The sequence below is a fragment of the Lissotriton helveticus genome, chromosome 3_1 (genome assembly GCF_964261635.1).
Source record: "Lissotriton helveticus chromosome 3_1, aLisHel1.1, whole genome shotgun sequence".
Classification (NCBI taxonomy): domain Eukaryota; kingdom Metazoa; phylum Chordata; class Amphibia; order Caudata; family Salamandridae; genus Lissotriton; species Lissotriton helveticus.
The window spans coordinates 163,835,118-163,852,779 of NC_136061.1; the positions used below are offsets into that span (position 1 = coordinate 163,835,118).

At 41.7% G+C, this 17,662-nt stretch overlaps 1 protein-coding gene across 2 annotated transcripts in view; it reads left to right on the forward strand.

Annotated features, from left to right (window-relative positions):
* The window catches only part of RABGEF1 (RAB guanine nucleotide exchange factor 1), a 351,066-nt gene that overhangs the window by 205,107 nt on the left and 128,297 nt on the right, over nt 1-17,662 (forward strand). Inside the window, exon 4 of one of the 2 annotated variants that reach the window (XM_078679473.1) lies at nt 8,572-8,691. The exons of the other annotated variant lie outside the window; for it this stretch is intronic. Coding sequence (XP_078535599.1) covers nt 8,572-8,691 — 120 coding nt within the window. The remainder of the gene's footprint in view (nt 1-8,571; nt 8,692-17,662) is intronic. 2 annotated transcript variants of the gene reach the window in all.

Below are 17,662 nucleotides of genomic sequence, written 5' to 3' on the forward strand. Positions count from 1 at the left end.
ATGCTGCAGCTTGAAGCCTTGAGTATTCCTTGTGCAGGAGATATTTGATATCTATTGTGATCTTGGAGTTAAGCCTACACAGGCATCTTGCCGATGAAGAGTAGGTGTGTTTGGTCATCATAATGTAGTAGATGCTTCTTTAGGACAGGGAGGAGAGCTCCTAGAAGGATGCCTTGAGTGTGAAAGGCATTGGCAGTGGTGAGTAGGCATGAGAAAGGTTCTCCTGCGATAGCTTTGATGAAGGACAAAGGTATTGGCTTGGTCAGTGAGATCTGCGAGAAATATGGCTTTGAAGGAACATCCGTTATGTGATGCTATGAGAAGAGACTTAGACATAAGCCAGCTTGGTATTGTCAAAGTGCTGTTTGAGCTTCTTAGTTTTTACACTGAAGAAGAGGTTGAGGGCCTTACGTTTGTCTGTGGAGAATGGATTTGGAGGAAGAGGGGGTTCATGACTTTCTTGACTGTCTATCTGAAGAGCATTTTGCTTCTGTTGGCAGCCTTATTGATGTTGTTAGTATAGTACTTCGCTTTTGCTGATGTGATGTGTGATCTACCTCTTCCTCCGAGGAACTTTAGTAGTATGAAGTCACTTTGGTTCAGCTTTTCTTCCATTTTCTTTCTTGTCTGCAGGTTGAGCGTTTTGTGTCTGTGAATTATTTGGATTACCAAGGTGCTGAAGATTTTAGCTTGTGTTTGTCTATGTTAGTTGGAGAGTGAGTGTTCACATTCTTTTCCAACAAAGTGTTGAAGTTCTTTTGAAAGGTGTTGATGTGTCATTTGCAGGGCAAGAGATGGGTTCAAACTTTAGGTTGCTAATGGGGAAGTCTTTAAATTAACTGAAGATGTTTTGTTCTCTTTAGGGATGACCTTTATTTGTTGATTGCACACTGAGCAGGTAAATTGGAATGGCAAGGAAGTTGGTACAGTCTAGAGGTATTGTGTGATTGAACTAGTGCATGAAGCAGAACAGAGTTCTGGACCACAGAGTGATGAACATAATTCTCCGAAAGGAGACATTTTAACTGCCATGTGATACTGCAGCAAGCAGGGAAGCGCATGAATTTGTGTTCTTTGTCGAGAGGCAGTGAGGTTGTGGTGTTGGCTAGTGCTCTATGGGGTCTCGCTGCTGGCAAGTCATCAAGTTAATTCCCTCAGCATCAGGATGAACAGCCTTAGCAGGCTTCATCTTCCTAATCACAAATGGCATCTACACCTAGAAAGGGTTCCAAGTTCTCTGCCCAATTGAGCACACCATTGGTAGATGTGTTTGCTACCTTTGGAAATGCCGTCCCGCCTTTTGCACCTTAATTTTCCTCTTTGAGGGTCTCTGCTAAAATTTCTGTCATACTAAAGCAAGTTTGAGGACTTTTATGTGCACCATTTTGTTTTTCGGTTGAAGCAGTTAAATTCAAAAATGGGGATCGATGCCAAACCCTCATAATTACACAGCTTGCAGAATTCATGTTGGGAGAGGAAATGCCAAAGATACAGCACACTTTAAGTTGTGATCACTAAAGTGATCCAGCTGTTTGAATGGGTTGGGAGGAGTTTATAAAGTCTTTTTTTTTCTTCTATCTATGGGGTTGGAATGTGACTGCAGAGAAGAGTTCACATGTAGCTGATCTTTAAATTAACACATTTTTTATAAAATTATCAGAAGAAAGTGCAAAATAAGTATTTAGTATACCTGAGGGGGATTGCTTTGTTCAGTAGATAAGGAAGCAAAGAATAGGACAATGACATCCGCTCTGTATGGAGTGTGCTCGCTCCTGATTGGTAGACATCATGAACACTGCAACATTGTGCCCTTTGTTACATGGGTGGTATAAGCAGTTTTTCATCTTTCTCTAAAAATAGTTTTGTTGTTTTATTACCCCTTGTGTTTTTCCTTGAGTTTGTAATTTGGCATTACAGTACTAATGCTTGTTTATTTAACTGTAACACCTTGACTATGTCTTTCAAAAAAGAGAGTTTCCCAGAAAACCAGAAAGGACTGGGTATCAGACAGTATCAAAAAGAATTCCTTTCTGTGTTACTCACTTTACATTTGTGACCAGAAGGCCTACGCACTAATGTCGCTGTTTTAGTGTTCAATAGTGGCACGGATAATTATTTCTGCACAAAAACTAGAGTTACTTTTGTCTCTCAAAGTTTTTTTATTCTTATTAAGTTAAAAACATTTTAAATTCATCTATTACATAACATGTTACACAAACATATGCTCAAATGGAAGTTCTCTAATACATATGATAATCCCTGTACTCGTTCCAAACTCAAACTCAAATTTAACAAATCAGTACAAAAAATAAAATTCACACTTTAAAGAAATAACATCATGACATCAAATATAAAATAATGGAAGAATGTCCTTTGTCGACGCGTTTCGGTGCTTTGTGCTGTTTTAACACCTTCTTCAGGACAAGATTTTTACTTAAAAACAATTGTTCTTCATTCTAAAAACAAATACATACAATTAATATCATGTATATGAGAGCAAAGTGCATTTTACCTAGTTATGTGCATTGTTACCCCCGTGTCACTGTGTTGTATTAAAGAGACAATCTTACTTAGAATATATTGTCATCGATCTTTTCTCTTTGGGATTCCGCACCCTTTAGGATTGATCAATGGTTAATCCTCTTGGTGGTTGGTAATGGTCTGTGTAAACCACTGTTTCACTAAATAAAGAGGATACACTGATTAGTTATATAGCCCAAGATATACTTCTAGGCCCCAAAAGAAAGCTATCTTTCTTACCACTTACTTAAAACGGGGAGAATAATATCTCCTGTGTCTAGTTCAAATTTTGCGACTTTCAATCTGCGCTGGATCACTTGTGGCCGTTTGCTTGGTTATCACCTAAGGGGGAACATTTATATTCATTTGTCTCTGTATCCTGTATTGTTGATACGTCCCTATTGTTGGCTAAAACGGGTTCCAGACATACCTTTAAAATCATGTATGAGGTCTCTGCATCGTGCTCAAAGACGGGTTTTCTTCTCGTCCCAAGGGTTTTCTTCACTTTATACCCTTATGTGAGCGTGTATGGATATTCCTTCTTGCAAGGTTGCCTAGAGGTTAGAAAATCGAATCAGTCTACATTCTGGATTCAAATTCTTGTTATCCCACAATGCTAGTCATTATTTTGATATTATAATTAGAATGAGTTCTGGGTCGTATACTGTTCAATTCAGGATATAGAAGGTACTACTTCCTTCAATATATATCTCACTGCTGATACGGTGTTAACTTTAGTACAGCAGTCTCTCTTATTCGGATCAGTATCGTATAACCAAGCATGCAGAATGCTTGGAGGGTCTCACGCCTACATCTAACACTATGCATGCATCAATATCGTGAAACCTCGCTTTCTGACAAAATCCGTTCATATCTGTATATGGCAGGGCATCTACCTACTACTTTTAAGGTGCCCCCAAAAAAAATGCTTATATTTTTTTGCGAGCGCATGTCCATAATGAGACAGCACCATAAGTTTATAGCATTAAGCTAGACAATACTACACAGATGGCGAGCGCATGTCTTGTAATCAAGCCGCACAATAAGTTTGTAGCATTAAGCTAAACAATACTCCACAAATGGCGAGCGCATTTATTATAACCGAGCCACATAATGAACTAGCAAGGTTCAGCCGAGCGACGATGCAAGTCCGTCGCGTGCAACTAAAAGCCCTTCCCTTCGCGTATACATGAGGCTCCCGGACCCCTCCAGATTGCCCGTACTGCTCACCTCGTAGCCGTAAATACAGAGCGTTCGACACGTCCTCTCTCCCGTGGATGGAATGAAGGAGGACGCCCACTGGGGGTTTTTATAACAATATCCCCTCACCATGATCCAATAATTAGCTGCAATCATTCAATTATCATCGCTGTAGTCCCTGGTCCTATCCGCCATTTTCGTAGTTTCTGTTATCGGTACACTGGAATGCCGCGATTGTCTCAGAGAGTGTAATTAATGTGCTCTCAACTCCACATGTGTTGCTATCTGGCAATTTTGTAGTGACTGGTGAGATGCGGGCATAAAGCCGACAGCGAAAGGTATTATACTGCCACAATTGCATTTATAAGCTCATCTCTTGGGCTCCACCACGCCTAATTTTGGACGCCATTTTTGTAGTTTGTTTACATTTAATAAACTACGAAATCGTCGAGCGGGCAAGGAATCTTATATATAGTGCATTCCCTAAAGCGTGAAGCACACCATATAACTCTATTACTGTTTCCACAATCGAATCATTGTGTGTTCCCCGTATTTTTATATGTCATTTATTGGTAGTGTATTATGACAAGCAACCGACTCGATTTGTATTGGTTAACTACGAGTCTTTGTTTGTCCTAAAGTTGTGCAAGAAATGCATCTTAAGACACTTAATATCTTGACTTACCCCAAGTATACCGAGGGGACAACAATTATATTTGCATATAACAGTACACCCGTTGCACATACATCAATATACGTTATCAAAATCATGCAAAAGTTGATATACAAATATATAGAGCATTCCCTCTCTTCTCATTTTATCCATACTTGCTGAATATCGACTTAATCAAGCATTATACATAACTTGTGTACAGATATTAACAAAAGGACATACATCCCTGTTGGTTCATGGTAGACAATTAGTAATTTGACCAAATGTAATCAGTTCAGTACAGTGACTAATTTATTCGATTAGTCCAAATTTTACAATATAATCATTTCTGTACTATATTTAGTTTATTAGAAAAGGGCCCCATTTATACAACTTTACATTAAGTCACCCTACATTGTTATTATGTTTCTTGTATTGTTATCGTAAGGGCAGCTTAAACAGAAGCATAGTCAATGTCTCATATCATGTCCACTACATATTATCCACACATATTTTTACAGTACAGCCCCTGTCAAGATGAATTTCTGCAATTCGTTCTTAAAGTGGTAATACACTTCTACCTGATTAGTCTATCCCATTCTTCTCGGCAATTCAGTCCTAAGTAGTATGTTTTAAACTTGGACATAAAAAACTGTTCTCTTTGTTTGCGTTTTTTATTTATATCACCTCCTCTTGCTGATATTTTAATTTTCTCAGGAATAAACCATTTTATGTCGTCTATTCCATGTTTTTCAGCAATCCAATGCTCCACTAGTGGTGCATTCTTTTTTAGATTTTTTAGGGCGGACCGGTGTTCCGTAAGTCGCTGACGCATCTCACGCCCGGTCTCCCCCACATAGCATTTGTTGCAGGGACAGATCAAGATATACACCACATTGGAAGTTCGACAGTTAACATGGTCATTCATCCAATGGGAGATTCCATTTACTTCCAATGTGTCAGATTTCACGATGTTTCTACAATGTGAACAGGTTCCACATGGCAAGTTGCCTCTAATTGGATTATTGTTCATTACATTTCTTAGATTGGAAGTTTTAGGTTCTCTAAATGTCTGTACTAAACAGTTCCTGATTGTTCTATTCCTTCTATAAGCATAGATTGGTTTTGGCATTGGTGCTACACCTGTCTTATTCAATATGGACCAATTTTTATTAATGAGATTCTTAACTTTGTTGCTGAAACCATTGAAATCAGATACCATCACTATTTCATTTTTCTGTTGTTTAGATTTATCACTGGTTTCAAAGAGGCTATCCCGATTGTAGTATTTAGCACGTTTATATGCTCTTTTATTAGTCGCTTGGGATAGCCTCTTTGGGCCAACTTAACCTTAAGTGTTTCAGCGTGTAGCTCAAAAGTTTGCCTGTTGCTACAATTGCGTCTGATCCGCAAAAATTAACTAAAGGGTATGCCGTCCTTTTGGCATTTAGGATGGTAGCTGGTATGGTGGAGGAGAGTATTCCTATCTGAGGGCTTCACATACAGTTCAACATTTAAAACTCCTTCCTTATCCATGATCTTTATATCAAGAAAATCTACAGCTTGTTGGCTTTTGGTCACAAATGTAAAGTGAGTAACACAGAAAGGAATTCTTTTTGACACCTTGACTATGTAAATTTGACCGTTTTCTGTGAATTCTCTATAACCTGCACTGGCCTGGGAAATGTGTTGAAAATTAGGGGAGTTTCTGCCCTTAAACTGTTTGATCACTCCCTGGACCAACAGCTCTGGCATAATCAACTAATTTGGTGTCTTTGAAATGGTCTTGCATGACCTCATACTTACTCGTCTCCATCAGGTCGGAGTCTGCAGCAAGGCCCTTCTGATTCTATCTAGAAAAAATTGCTGTTTTCAGAATTTATTTTACTTTTCTGGTTCTCCTCATTTGCTTTTTTGGATTTCCTCCTGTCCTAAGGGGATCACACTCAAATTCATAGCCAAATTGATGATAAATCTGCACTGCTCACAAGAAATTTTCAAAACTGCCTCAGAGGAGTGGTTTAATGAATGAGACATCACAAAACAGAAGTACTTTTGGTTGGCAGCCATCCTTCATCATGGTCCAGTAGCTGATAGCTGTCAGAATTAGGGAGTACTATCACGTCGGTCTCTTTGGTGAGCACCTTTGATCTATCACCCTCTTTCTGTTCAATTAAAAAAAATCTTCCTCTTGCTTTCTAGACGATAGCCTTTTTGCATAGAATCACTCCTTTTCTTCCTTTTTCTCTGTTTCGTTGCACATTTGCTCAGGTAATAGTTGGTAACCAACGGGACTAATTCCCTGTTTCTTGGTCTTCCTAAATACTTGAAGTCTCAACTTCAGAAAATTCAACATGCTGAAGTTTGCCTCATCGTCAGTGTTCCTTGCTATTCTCACATTTCAGATTTTATGATCACTTCTCCTTGACTACTTGTTTTCAAATGTGTCATCGCTCTGTTTTGTCCATTGCACATTTAACAAAAATGTGTCCTCCTATCAGCAATCCAAATTCTGTCGCTACAAACCTCTCAACAATTGGTGGTCGCTCCTTCTCGAGCCAGGCCACTAATAAATGAAACTCTCTCCTGTTAGGTATACAATTTGTAGATGACTATCTGACACTCCGCAGGGCTCTTAAAGCCTGGCTCTGTCCCTCTTATTAATTCTTACTATGGACTCAGAACTGGTTAGACCATTCTAGAAATCCAACACAGTGGCACAATACCATCCTGGCTGACCACAGCCTCTACAGAGTTTGCTGCTTTGTCATCACATAATCATCTTTTTACAGACCACTTGCTATTTTAGTGCCTAAGGTGGATTACTTATTTTTCATAAAGAAATTAATTTCTTTTTTGGGGGTTTACAATGGCTTTGCAAGACAATATTGTGGCATCCTTCTTTAATCCACCTATGGTTTGAATCTCAAGTATTTCTGCTGAGTCAAATGCCAAGGCTGTTTGTAATCTGCCTGATGTACTACATAACTGGACAACCAATAGCAAGAGCGCTGGCTACTCTAGGGACAAGATGGGAGGTAAACACCTTTGATTACATTGAGCAATGTAGCTTGAGATATCTGACCCTGTTAGGTGGCAGTAGTGGCCGCCCAGCACCCACCCACTGTAGCTAAAAGGTATGGTGGTTGAGCCAGTGAATGGAGTGTGGCATGCAGGTCTGATGCTGCATTTTATTTTGATGCATGGTGATACTGGTGAGCGACAGCCATTGAAATGTAACTCCAATTGCTCTGGAAGTTGGGCAACTATGCCGGTCAATGTGTTTCTGTTGGTCTAGTGGCAACAATTTGGGCAGTTTGTTGACTTCCTGTAAACCAATAAAATGGTAAAGGATGCAGGGGTTAGTAGTGGTGTTAGAAGATAAGGGTGTAATATGGCCTTCTCAACTATAAAAAAAACAACTTCTTCCAGAAGGGACATGTTGGTAAAGATCCTAATGATAGAGTCAAAAAGAGATGTCATCTGCAGTAGCATCCAATCTGGAGCAGCTTTTAAAACGGAGTCAATGGGTTTTTACAGATCGTAGAAGTGCTTAGGTCACCCTTAAGCCCAGGACGTTTCCCTGGTCGAACTAACCCAAATGAAGCGGATTCAGAGGCGGCTGACTTGAAGTGCACCTGCTTTGAACGTACCTGATGCTGTCCCTTAGAATGACTGCTTTTGCCCTGAGGTTTATGTGACATAGCTAAGCACTTGGGAAGGAGATCCTAGCTGCCAGATGGAGGAATTAGCAAAACACGTAAGAGTCAAATATTTACATTTGCCATCTGCATATAGAAATACATGGTTCACCATCACACATATATTCTTTTTCATTTTTTATTTTGAAGTGTGAACAATGACAACTCTTGGGGTTTCTGTTAATTAATCATTACTGCCCCTATCTTATTTGTGTCTTTTCCTTATCCCAAATCAGATTTTCCAATTGCAACACACACCTTTGAATTATACCTTCGTGAATACAACCTCCTTATGTGTTTGGTCTTTGTATTTAAATTGTCATATTTGTCTGTCAATGATTGTTGCTTGGTTTAAAGGAAAGCACTTTAATTCCTTGGAATGTCTTTCTCTCCCGAATCCAAACGTGTAATGTCCAATCATTATGTCGTTATTTTCTCTGTTTTCCTTTCCCTTTCTTTTTCTTTTCTTGCCCATTGCTGCTTCTGCATTTATTTCAGTTTGTCAAGAGAAAACTCTTAAACCTGGACAGATTGGGTGGGAGCGAAATGCTGATAACCTCCTAAGGGACTTGAAGGAGATTTTTACTCCCCCGTGGGATCTGACTTCTCCCACCGAAGGTAATGCAGCACAGCATGGACTGTCTGCTTGTTGTAGCTAGAATATTTATTGTTGTTGTCTTGCGAGTGCTCAGACCCAAACGGTAGGTGGGTTTAAATATGCAATACAGAGTAGGTACTGAGAAAGCAAGCTATTTTAGGAGTTTCTGCAGATTAGTAAATTTGACTCTAAAGGGAGAAGTATTTTTTATGTATTACTAGCTGCAGCTGTGTATTTGTTTTTAAATCTATAGGTTTTACATTTTCACCATAAATGCACATGTGGTTGAAGTTTAACTACATATGGTATATTTACCTGTTCGGTTGTTCCAGTGGTCACAGTTCAAGGATTATTCTGCTCCTGGTCAAGCCTTTGACAAGCCTCAAAACCACTTTAGCAAAATCGTGGTAAAATGTGATATTTTAAATCATAATACATGTTTTTGTTTAATACAAAGCTTTAAACTACCTTGTTAAATACCTCCTGGGCTTGCCCAGTCTCATTCTGTCTAGCTTCACTGCCTTACACGAGGCAGTGATGCTAAGGAGAACTATTAGCCCTGCCGTATATATATATATATATATCTATCACGAGATTCTGTTCACTCGCTCTGATTTCTCAGTTGCTCAGTTTTGTCTAAGAACATTCTTTTAAGTTGTTTCCTGGTTCCGTCTTCCAAACCCTAGTGTCTGTTTTCACTCTAGATTTCCATTTGCCTCCCATTTTCCTACTCCTTCACTCTCCTTGCTGTTGATGGCGCAGGTTATCTCTTTTTTTCAAATCTCATAGTAACCTTTATGTTTTGCTCCCCAAACTTCTCCCCCTTCACCGCTGTTATGAAGTCCTACAAATATATAGTTATTTTTCCTTCTTCACCCTAGGTCTCAATCTAAAACCTCAAACTTTACCTTGTTTTGACCCTTGCTTCTGGTATTTTGCCATTTTGTCTCTTTCGGTTTCTTCAATATTTATCTTTGTTCTGGAGTGTTTGAGCGGTACCTCAAATCTGCTGTCATTTTGCCTTTAATAAAGTGATAATTACCACCTTTCACTTTACTTTCACTGATAAAGTTTCTCGCTACCTCCCTTTAACACCTTGAAAGATTAAATGATTCTCAAATGTTTATTTCACTTTATACTAATATAATCACAGAAAAACAAAAGCATTATGGGTGGAATGTTTGAAATCATCTCAACAACTGATAAAGACTTGGAGCCATATTCCAGCCCATTGTGTTTTTGCCCTCTATGCCCCTCTAGAACAAGATCGGTCATTTGCAAATCAGACTTACTTGCTGCAATAGGAACAATCCAGTCTGAACTGCAAGGTCCCCTCTAAAGGGGAACACAAACAACCACTTCCCGGTTTCAGCTGTTTTGGGCATCGTCCGTGATGTCCACCTGGAGCCCAGTTGCACCCTTTTCTTGGCATACCCATTGCGCGTATATAATGCTAGTTTTATCAGTACCTCTGACTGGAACAATTATAAAAATGTGTAACCTGTTGCAGATTCTACCTTTTTGGAGACCAACTCTGAACTTACATGATTCCTACTTCTACATGTGTTTCTCGTCGTTTGGGTATTGAATGTCCACTGTCCATATGCTTAGCTCTCCTTCAGTTTGGACATGGCCATCGAGGTATTAATATAAGCAGTTTTTGTATAGGATTTGTATGTACCCCAAACTAAGATGAATAGCAAAATCTAACATTGGCTTTAGACAAATGTAATGGAAACTAAATTTGTTAATGCTTTATGCTCTTGACACGTTTCGGCAAGTAGGGACAAGATGACTCTTTTTAAAGTGCCCTCACTCTTGGCTTGATGGTTTGAATCAGATTTGCATCAAATGAAACGCTGCATTAATGTGGTTCTTTTAGAAAGGTTTCCTATGAGATAGATCCTTCCTCCTGGGCCCTATTGGATATTCTCTTCTTTGTTGGTCACCTGAAAAGAACTTATTTCAGGTCTTCTGAATCTGATGTTGCATGGACATTGTATTTATTTAAGCAATGGTTGAGAGTAAACCATGATATCCACTGTATATTTTCAACAGAGAATTACACATTACCCTAATTAATATAGAGAGTAAGGTATTTTCTGATCTTGAAACCCTTACTTCTCTCCCGTAATAGAAAGCGGATCTTTGTACCGTATAAAGTACGTCCGCTGTTTTCAATAAAACTGATGCAATTGATGGGTCTCTTATTTAGGCAGTGGGATAGCTTGCCTTCACAGTAGGTTTTACATGGGAAGTAGACATTTCCCTGGAGTGTGCAGCCCTTCTGCTTTGATAGGATAAATCATTCTGCAGGCAGTGTCAGTACCCAACTCCATAACTTGTTTTAATAAAGCCCATTGCTAGATGATTTTGATAGCTAAACAGATTTGGGTTCATCTTTGTGCCAGACACAGGTAAAGTAAAACTGTCATTTAAATATGGTGGATCTACTTTCACAGCATAGAGCACCTCTGTCCTCATCCTTCACCCCTCCTTGTTTCTTCGATAGTGTATACTATACTCCAGTGTAAATCAGTTTGTACAGCTCTCTGCTACTTTGTAGCTAGCTTTGGATAATAGTCATCCACATATTTGCTTAAAAGGGAGGTATAATCTCTAAATACCCTCTTCTGCCCCCTGCCTAATCATTTAAGACTTATTGTGACCATTGAACATTGAGGTTTATCCTTGAAAAAAAACTACCTTCTCATGGATATTTTGTCTGCAGAATCCTCACATTTATAATATCCCCAGGTGCCAGACTAGATCAGGATAATCTTCAGGCAATTCTCCTGCGAGCTAGTAGGTGTGCGTCGTATGGCTTTGCGGTGACTTCATACCTCCTCAGAAATGAGGGTGTATAGCCACATGTGCGTGGCACACCATAGTTCCTTTCTTTCTGTTCTCTTTAATGCAGACCTAAAGCGCCAATTTTAACATGTCAGTCTTCCAAAGACTCTCAAAGAATTTTCACAGTATGTTAGGGAACTGTGTCTCCACCAACAACAAGAATTAGGTTGTGCTGAGACTGAAGGTAGTAGATGCGGGTTATGGTCCTGCACGAGTTTTGCCAGGGTGACTTGAACTCATGCTATGCCTCAATGTAAAGTGACAAGTGTGACCTCATGCACCCTAAGGTGATTTGGGACCAGGAGACGAAGCTCGGAGTCACTGAACATAAGAATAGGTCAGGAACAAAGTTCGGGTCCCACTCCCATTCTGGATTGTGGGAAAGTTCTTGGTCACAATGTCACTTCAGCGAATAGTACACTTCCCACTTGAAATCTTCTGGTGAGTCAAAGCCTAGACACAAGTGTAAGATGGCCACTCGAAAAGTGTACCAAGTAGGCCCAAGGGTGATGTCTCCTGGGTCAAGACTGATCCTGCAATTGGTCCCACTGCCCCTCGAGTTTCCCAGGCCATCATTGACTCTACAACAAATAGTGGCCTTTGAATGGCCATGCTGCAGATTTTTGGTGTGTTTCCAGCTCCTTCTGGCACCTTTGTTCCCTTTACAAACCAAATACAAAAAGGGGGACGAAAGGCTAATGAAGGTCCAGCACACACACCCCTGGGTAAGACTGAGAAACAAAAAGATGTGCAGTTCCTATAGGTGATGGATTGATGGAGTCCTGGATTGATCAAGTCCAGGAGATCTGATCCTTCAGGAGCAAAAGCCCTCACACACCCCAAGGGGTGTCATGTTTCATCATTGGGCAGCTCCTCGTTGGGCGGGCGCTGCAATGCCTAACGGGCCCCACAGGGGGGCTCTTTGTTGAAGGGCTTTTGAGCTACCGTCTGTGATGTGTGGATGTCATAGTGCGGGTGTAGTGAGTCAAGTGGTGAGATGTGTTAAAAATAACTCTAGGGATTTGTAGAGGAAATGTATTACATGTTTGGAACCCTAGGATATATTCAAAACAGGTTTGGGCTACAGTGGTTATAATGGACTGCGTCCGCTCTAGGTATTGGTAATGGTTAACATGTTTCTTGCCGCAAAGCCTAGAAAGATCAAGGCAATTCGTCATGACTGTGAAAAAACCCATTAAAACTGCTCCTTAACGGACAGTTGTGTGCACAAGTCTTATTTAGTGCCTAGCTATTCCAAGCACAGAAAGAGTATATGGTATACCTTAAAGCGGTCAAATATTCCGACCGCTTTTGTGCAAACGGCGGGCTCCAAGGAGCTGAAGCGGAGTTGCGCAGCTATGAGTCCTCCCGTGATTTGAGATCGTCGCAGAATGCGTACGACCTTCCCGTTCATCTGCTCGGCTCTTTATTCCCTTGGCTTCTGTCTGTGGGCTTTCTCCGACACTGTCTGCCTCCTCTGGCCATCCACTGGGACTATAGCAACTCCAGTACGGACTTCTACTCTGGTGAGAAGGACAATGCTGGTTCCTTAAATACTCGTGCCAGTCGATGGTCATGTCCCGATACCATTCTCTGACCCTGAACTGACCTCTGCCTGCTCCAGGTGCATGTTGCTCTATTAAATCATGAAGTGCAACCAGTGGTTATACCACTGGATTCCAATCCTAGACATCTGCCTCGACACAGGTATCCGAGGATTCACTCTTATTTGAGCTCCTAATTCGTACCCAACACAAAAAAACAATGCGTCTCAGGACACTGATAATGGTGTAGAAAGAAAATACTATAATTGCAGTGGGCCACTATTAAGACCTAAACTAATGTATTACCTAAGATTTTTTAGAGGGGGTCAGCTTTTCATGACCTGTTATTGCCGTTTAATGAATCCCTTATTGAATCTGACTACGTGGTCCAAGCCATACTCATGCTTGCCAATCAGTTAACCTGTGGCTAGGCAGCATAGACAGGCCTCCAGTTACCCTGGCTAAGCATCCTACATTGGAGAGCCTGACTGTTCAAATAAAATCAGGCCAAACTCCTTTCCAACCAATCCTTCATATAGGAAATTAAAAAGACTTGATACTTTCGGAAAGGGAATTTGTTCTGCGGCTAGTTTAGCCCTTACAGCTCTCAATGCAGTCTGTCTTTTGACAAGGTACAGTCACGTATTATGGCATGTGGCCAGCAATATTTCAAATCATGCTTTTGGTTTTCTTTAATGTGGTTATTGCCATTTCCCCATTTTTAAACATTACAAGTATAACAGATCGTCCTCAGAAGATACCATAAAGTAACCTTTGTAATTATTCATACAATGAATACACATTTATCCTTACTTATCTCACATTGTTTTAAAGTTATCTAACAGTTGTCTATTGAACAGAGAGTCAACAACATTCATACCCAGTTTGTTGAAGCAGATAGGGACAAGTTTACTCTCTGCCTTCCTCATTGTGTCAGTTCTGTAGTGTCTGGTATGGGGGGGAGGGCTGCAATCTGGTCTCTGCATGTGTATCGCGAGGGGAGAGTGTCTTGCTGCACGGTCATCTTATCATACTGTGTTCTCTGCCAACCCGCGTCTAAGTGCCCTTCTCTATACCTTCTTGCTGTCATGTTACACACTGAAACGTGATGGGATTGGGGTTGCTTAAAAGTTTTACCTTTGTGCATCTAAGTGAGTGCAGTGTCTGCTTTGGCTGCACCACCAATAACATTTTCTCCCAGGTACATAGCCCTGTAGCTCCACCCCGATCGTATTGTGTAGCACCATTCTCTGAGCTCTGCTCCATTTCTGGACATCCACCAGCCAACTTTTAATGCTTGGCGGTTATTAAGTCTTCCATAACATTACTAAAGCTGTTTTACAAGTAGAAGGCCAAGATCTAGCATTCAAATTGTATGTTTGTGTTTTGCGGAGCGTGGCATTATACCCAGTAAGCATGTCTTGGTGTCTAATGGGAGCAGGCAATTTGTAAGTTCCTGTAGTATCATCACCATAATTTGTGTCAAGAAATGTGCTAATACTATGCACGACCATACCATGTGCAGGAAGTCTGCTTCCCGTGTCTGGCAATGTGGGTAGGTTTCTGACGGACTGGTGTACATTTTTGCTAACCGTATCAGTGTCCAATATGTGTGGTGAAGATAATTGAATTGGGTGCATTTAAAGCTTGTGTTCTGGTGACTGTTTTGTGTAATGGAGGATCTTCTCCCAGTCGGTGTCCATTGTATCCTTACTTAGTGCCCTGTCCCTCTTTATTTCAAGGGGTTCCAAGCTGGTAGCCAGCGCTCCTGAGATAGCCCAGTAGAGGAGAGTCCATGCACATCTTTCTGTCCCATGCAAGAGTATTGAATGTAGGAGGCACAAACCATACGGGACAGTCTGGATGCAGCCAAGTATGTGCTTTTGGGTGGCCTGGACACCATTGATTGCATCAGCAGAGATATTGGCACCAGTGTTGTGCTCAGAAGGCACAGGGCAAGTGATGTTTTTTATGTTCGTTCCTCATGCCCCCTTCTCAGGCCACGCCCCCCGCCGAGACCTTTAAAAGACGCTGACTGCAAGCGCCTTGTTAAGAATCACTTATCTCCTGAGGCAGAAGCCGGGAGCGCGACCTGTTCATTTTAAAAATTGAGAGTCACTTATTTTCGTGTGTTTTTAACTTACCTACCACTCTTCTCCTGGCTTCATTCAGGGCACTAGCTCGCTCCCGAACAGCCCGCGCAGCGGATTTTAGCGCTGCCGCGGAATTAGAACAAACACACTTCTTGCCGCCATTACCGGCGATCCTGGAGGCCACGCCCCCTTCTGAGGCCACACCCTCCATCGCCGTCCTCCCTCCCTATTAATCATGTGCATCTTCCGGACGCGCAGCGGACGAGCGCAGCGGGCGCGCCGTCTGCGCGCCGAAGGCAAGCCCGTCTGCGCCCGTCCGCGACCGAACGAGGCTCGGGGCAGGACCCACTCGCTTACCTATAACCTTGGACAGGACCCACTCGCTTACCTATACCCTTGGATACGACGGAATCCGGAACTCCCAGACATAGGACATACTACTCCAGACAAAAACTGCTATCTCTACGCCCAAAACCTAACAATAACTGCTACCACGCCTTGTCAGCTGACTCCTTACCTGTCTTCTGTGAGACTTGTAAGTACACTACCCCTCTCCTGAAGAAAAACAAAAGGAAGACTACTAAATTAAAAATGTTGCTGCTTAATTGCAGATCCATGAAAAAGCATAAAACAGAGATCTATGATCTACTAACGGACAGCAATCCTGATGTACTATTCTTATCGAGACGTGGCTAGATGAAGCTTCGTCGCCTGAAGCTCTTGCAGCCACTCCTCTCGCATACTGCCTACTCAGACTAGACAGACCAAAACAGAGAGGTGGAGGATTAGCTCTCATCTATAAGGCTGAGTTAGAGTGCACCCTATTGAAGGCTACGTTACCTAATTACGAAAGTGGCTTTTTCACTATAAGAACAGGTTCTATTAATATCATCAATGGACTACTTATATACCGGCCGTCTGGAGGGGCTGCACAGTTCGGCGAACATCTTACCGAATTGATAACCCAGCCGGCGCTTCGGTACAAAACATTTCTTATCTTAGGTGACCTAAACCTTCACTTTGACAATACAGCTTGCAAAGAGGCCCAGACTGTGACAGAAGCACTCAAATCTCTAGAACTCAACCTCCGATCTAGATCCCCCTCGCAACCAACAAGGGCACCTTCTAGATCCCATCTTTGCTAACTGGGAGGGTGTCAATGTGGTCTGATCATTTCATTATCCCGTTTGAAATAGAAGGCATTCCTCCTGACAACAGAACCAATAATCCTTTACCCCAGAAGCGTAGAGACTGGAAAAAGTTCAAGCAGGAGACATTTAAACTTGCCCTACTTGAAACACCACCTCCTCCTAGCAATACTCTGCAAGAGGCGTGGAACACTTACGAAAGTTGGATGTCCAATGCCTTAGATAAAGTAGCCCCATGGACACTCAAACCTCCCGCAAGGATGACCAAAACTGCCCCCTGGTTCTCGCAAGAACTTAAACAAGCTAAAGCAAAATGCAAAAATCTTGAAAGACAATGGAGGAAAAGTTACAACCTAGAAAGCAAGTTTAACTATACATCAGAACTTAAAAAATATCACAAATTAGTAAGAGCGGCAAAAGGTGCCTACTTCAAAAGTAGAATAGAATCTGCCCACAACCCTACTAGAGAACTCTTCGCTATTTACAAAGAGTTAACGGTCCCAAACAGACTCGAAGCACAAGACACCTACTCCAGCGAGCTATGTGATTCCATAGCTGATCACTTTGTCGACAAGGTCGACAAAATATACGCCACTTTTTCTGATGGAACTGACTCCTCTAGCACACAGATGGCAGTCAAAAATAGTCCTACTGTTAAATCCCGCTTAACATGCTTTAAAGTACCTGAGAGAAAGGAACTGCTGAACATTGCTCAAAGCATACAGTTCGGATCCCCCCCCCCCCCCGCGACGTGTGCCCCCCTAACCGTTGCAAGGGAGTCTTGGAGAGTATGATTGATCAAATCTCTCATATCATCACTCTTTCTCTCCAAGAGTGCCACGTTCTTGACACATGGAAAACAGCCCAGGTCATCCCTCTGAAAAAAAAACTAATGTCCACATCTCCCAACTCCAAAATCTCCGGCCCATTCCCTTCTTCCCTTCTGTGCCAAAATAGCGGAAAAAATGGTCAATAGGCAGCTTATGAAATACCTGGAAGAGTACTCCCTCCTGCACCCTACTCAGTCAGGGTTTAGAGCCGGCTACTCGACTGAGTCTGCCGTCCTCTATTCCACTGAGTGTCTCAGACAAATGGCGGACGAAGGACAGACAGCAGCGCTGATTTTATTTGATCTCAGTGCAGCATTCGACACCGTGCTGCTCACAACGCTGCTGTCTCGCCTCTCTGACATGGGAGTAGAGGGACCTGCCCTTGCCTGGTTAAAATCCTTCCTGGCTAACAGAAGCTTCCAGATGTACTGTCCCCCTTTCACATCCTCCCTCCGGAAGCTGAGACATGGGATCCCACAGGGCTCCAGCCTAAGCCCAACCCTGTTCAACCTTTATATGGAAC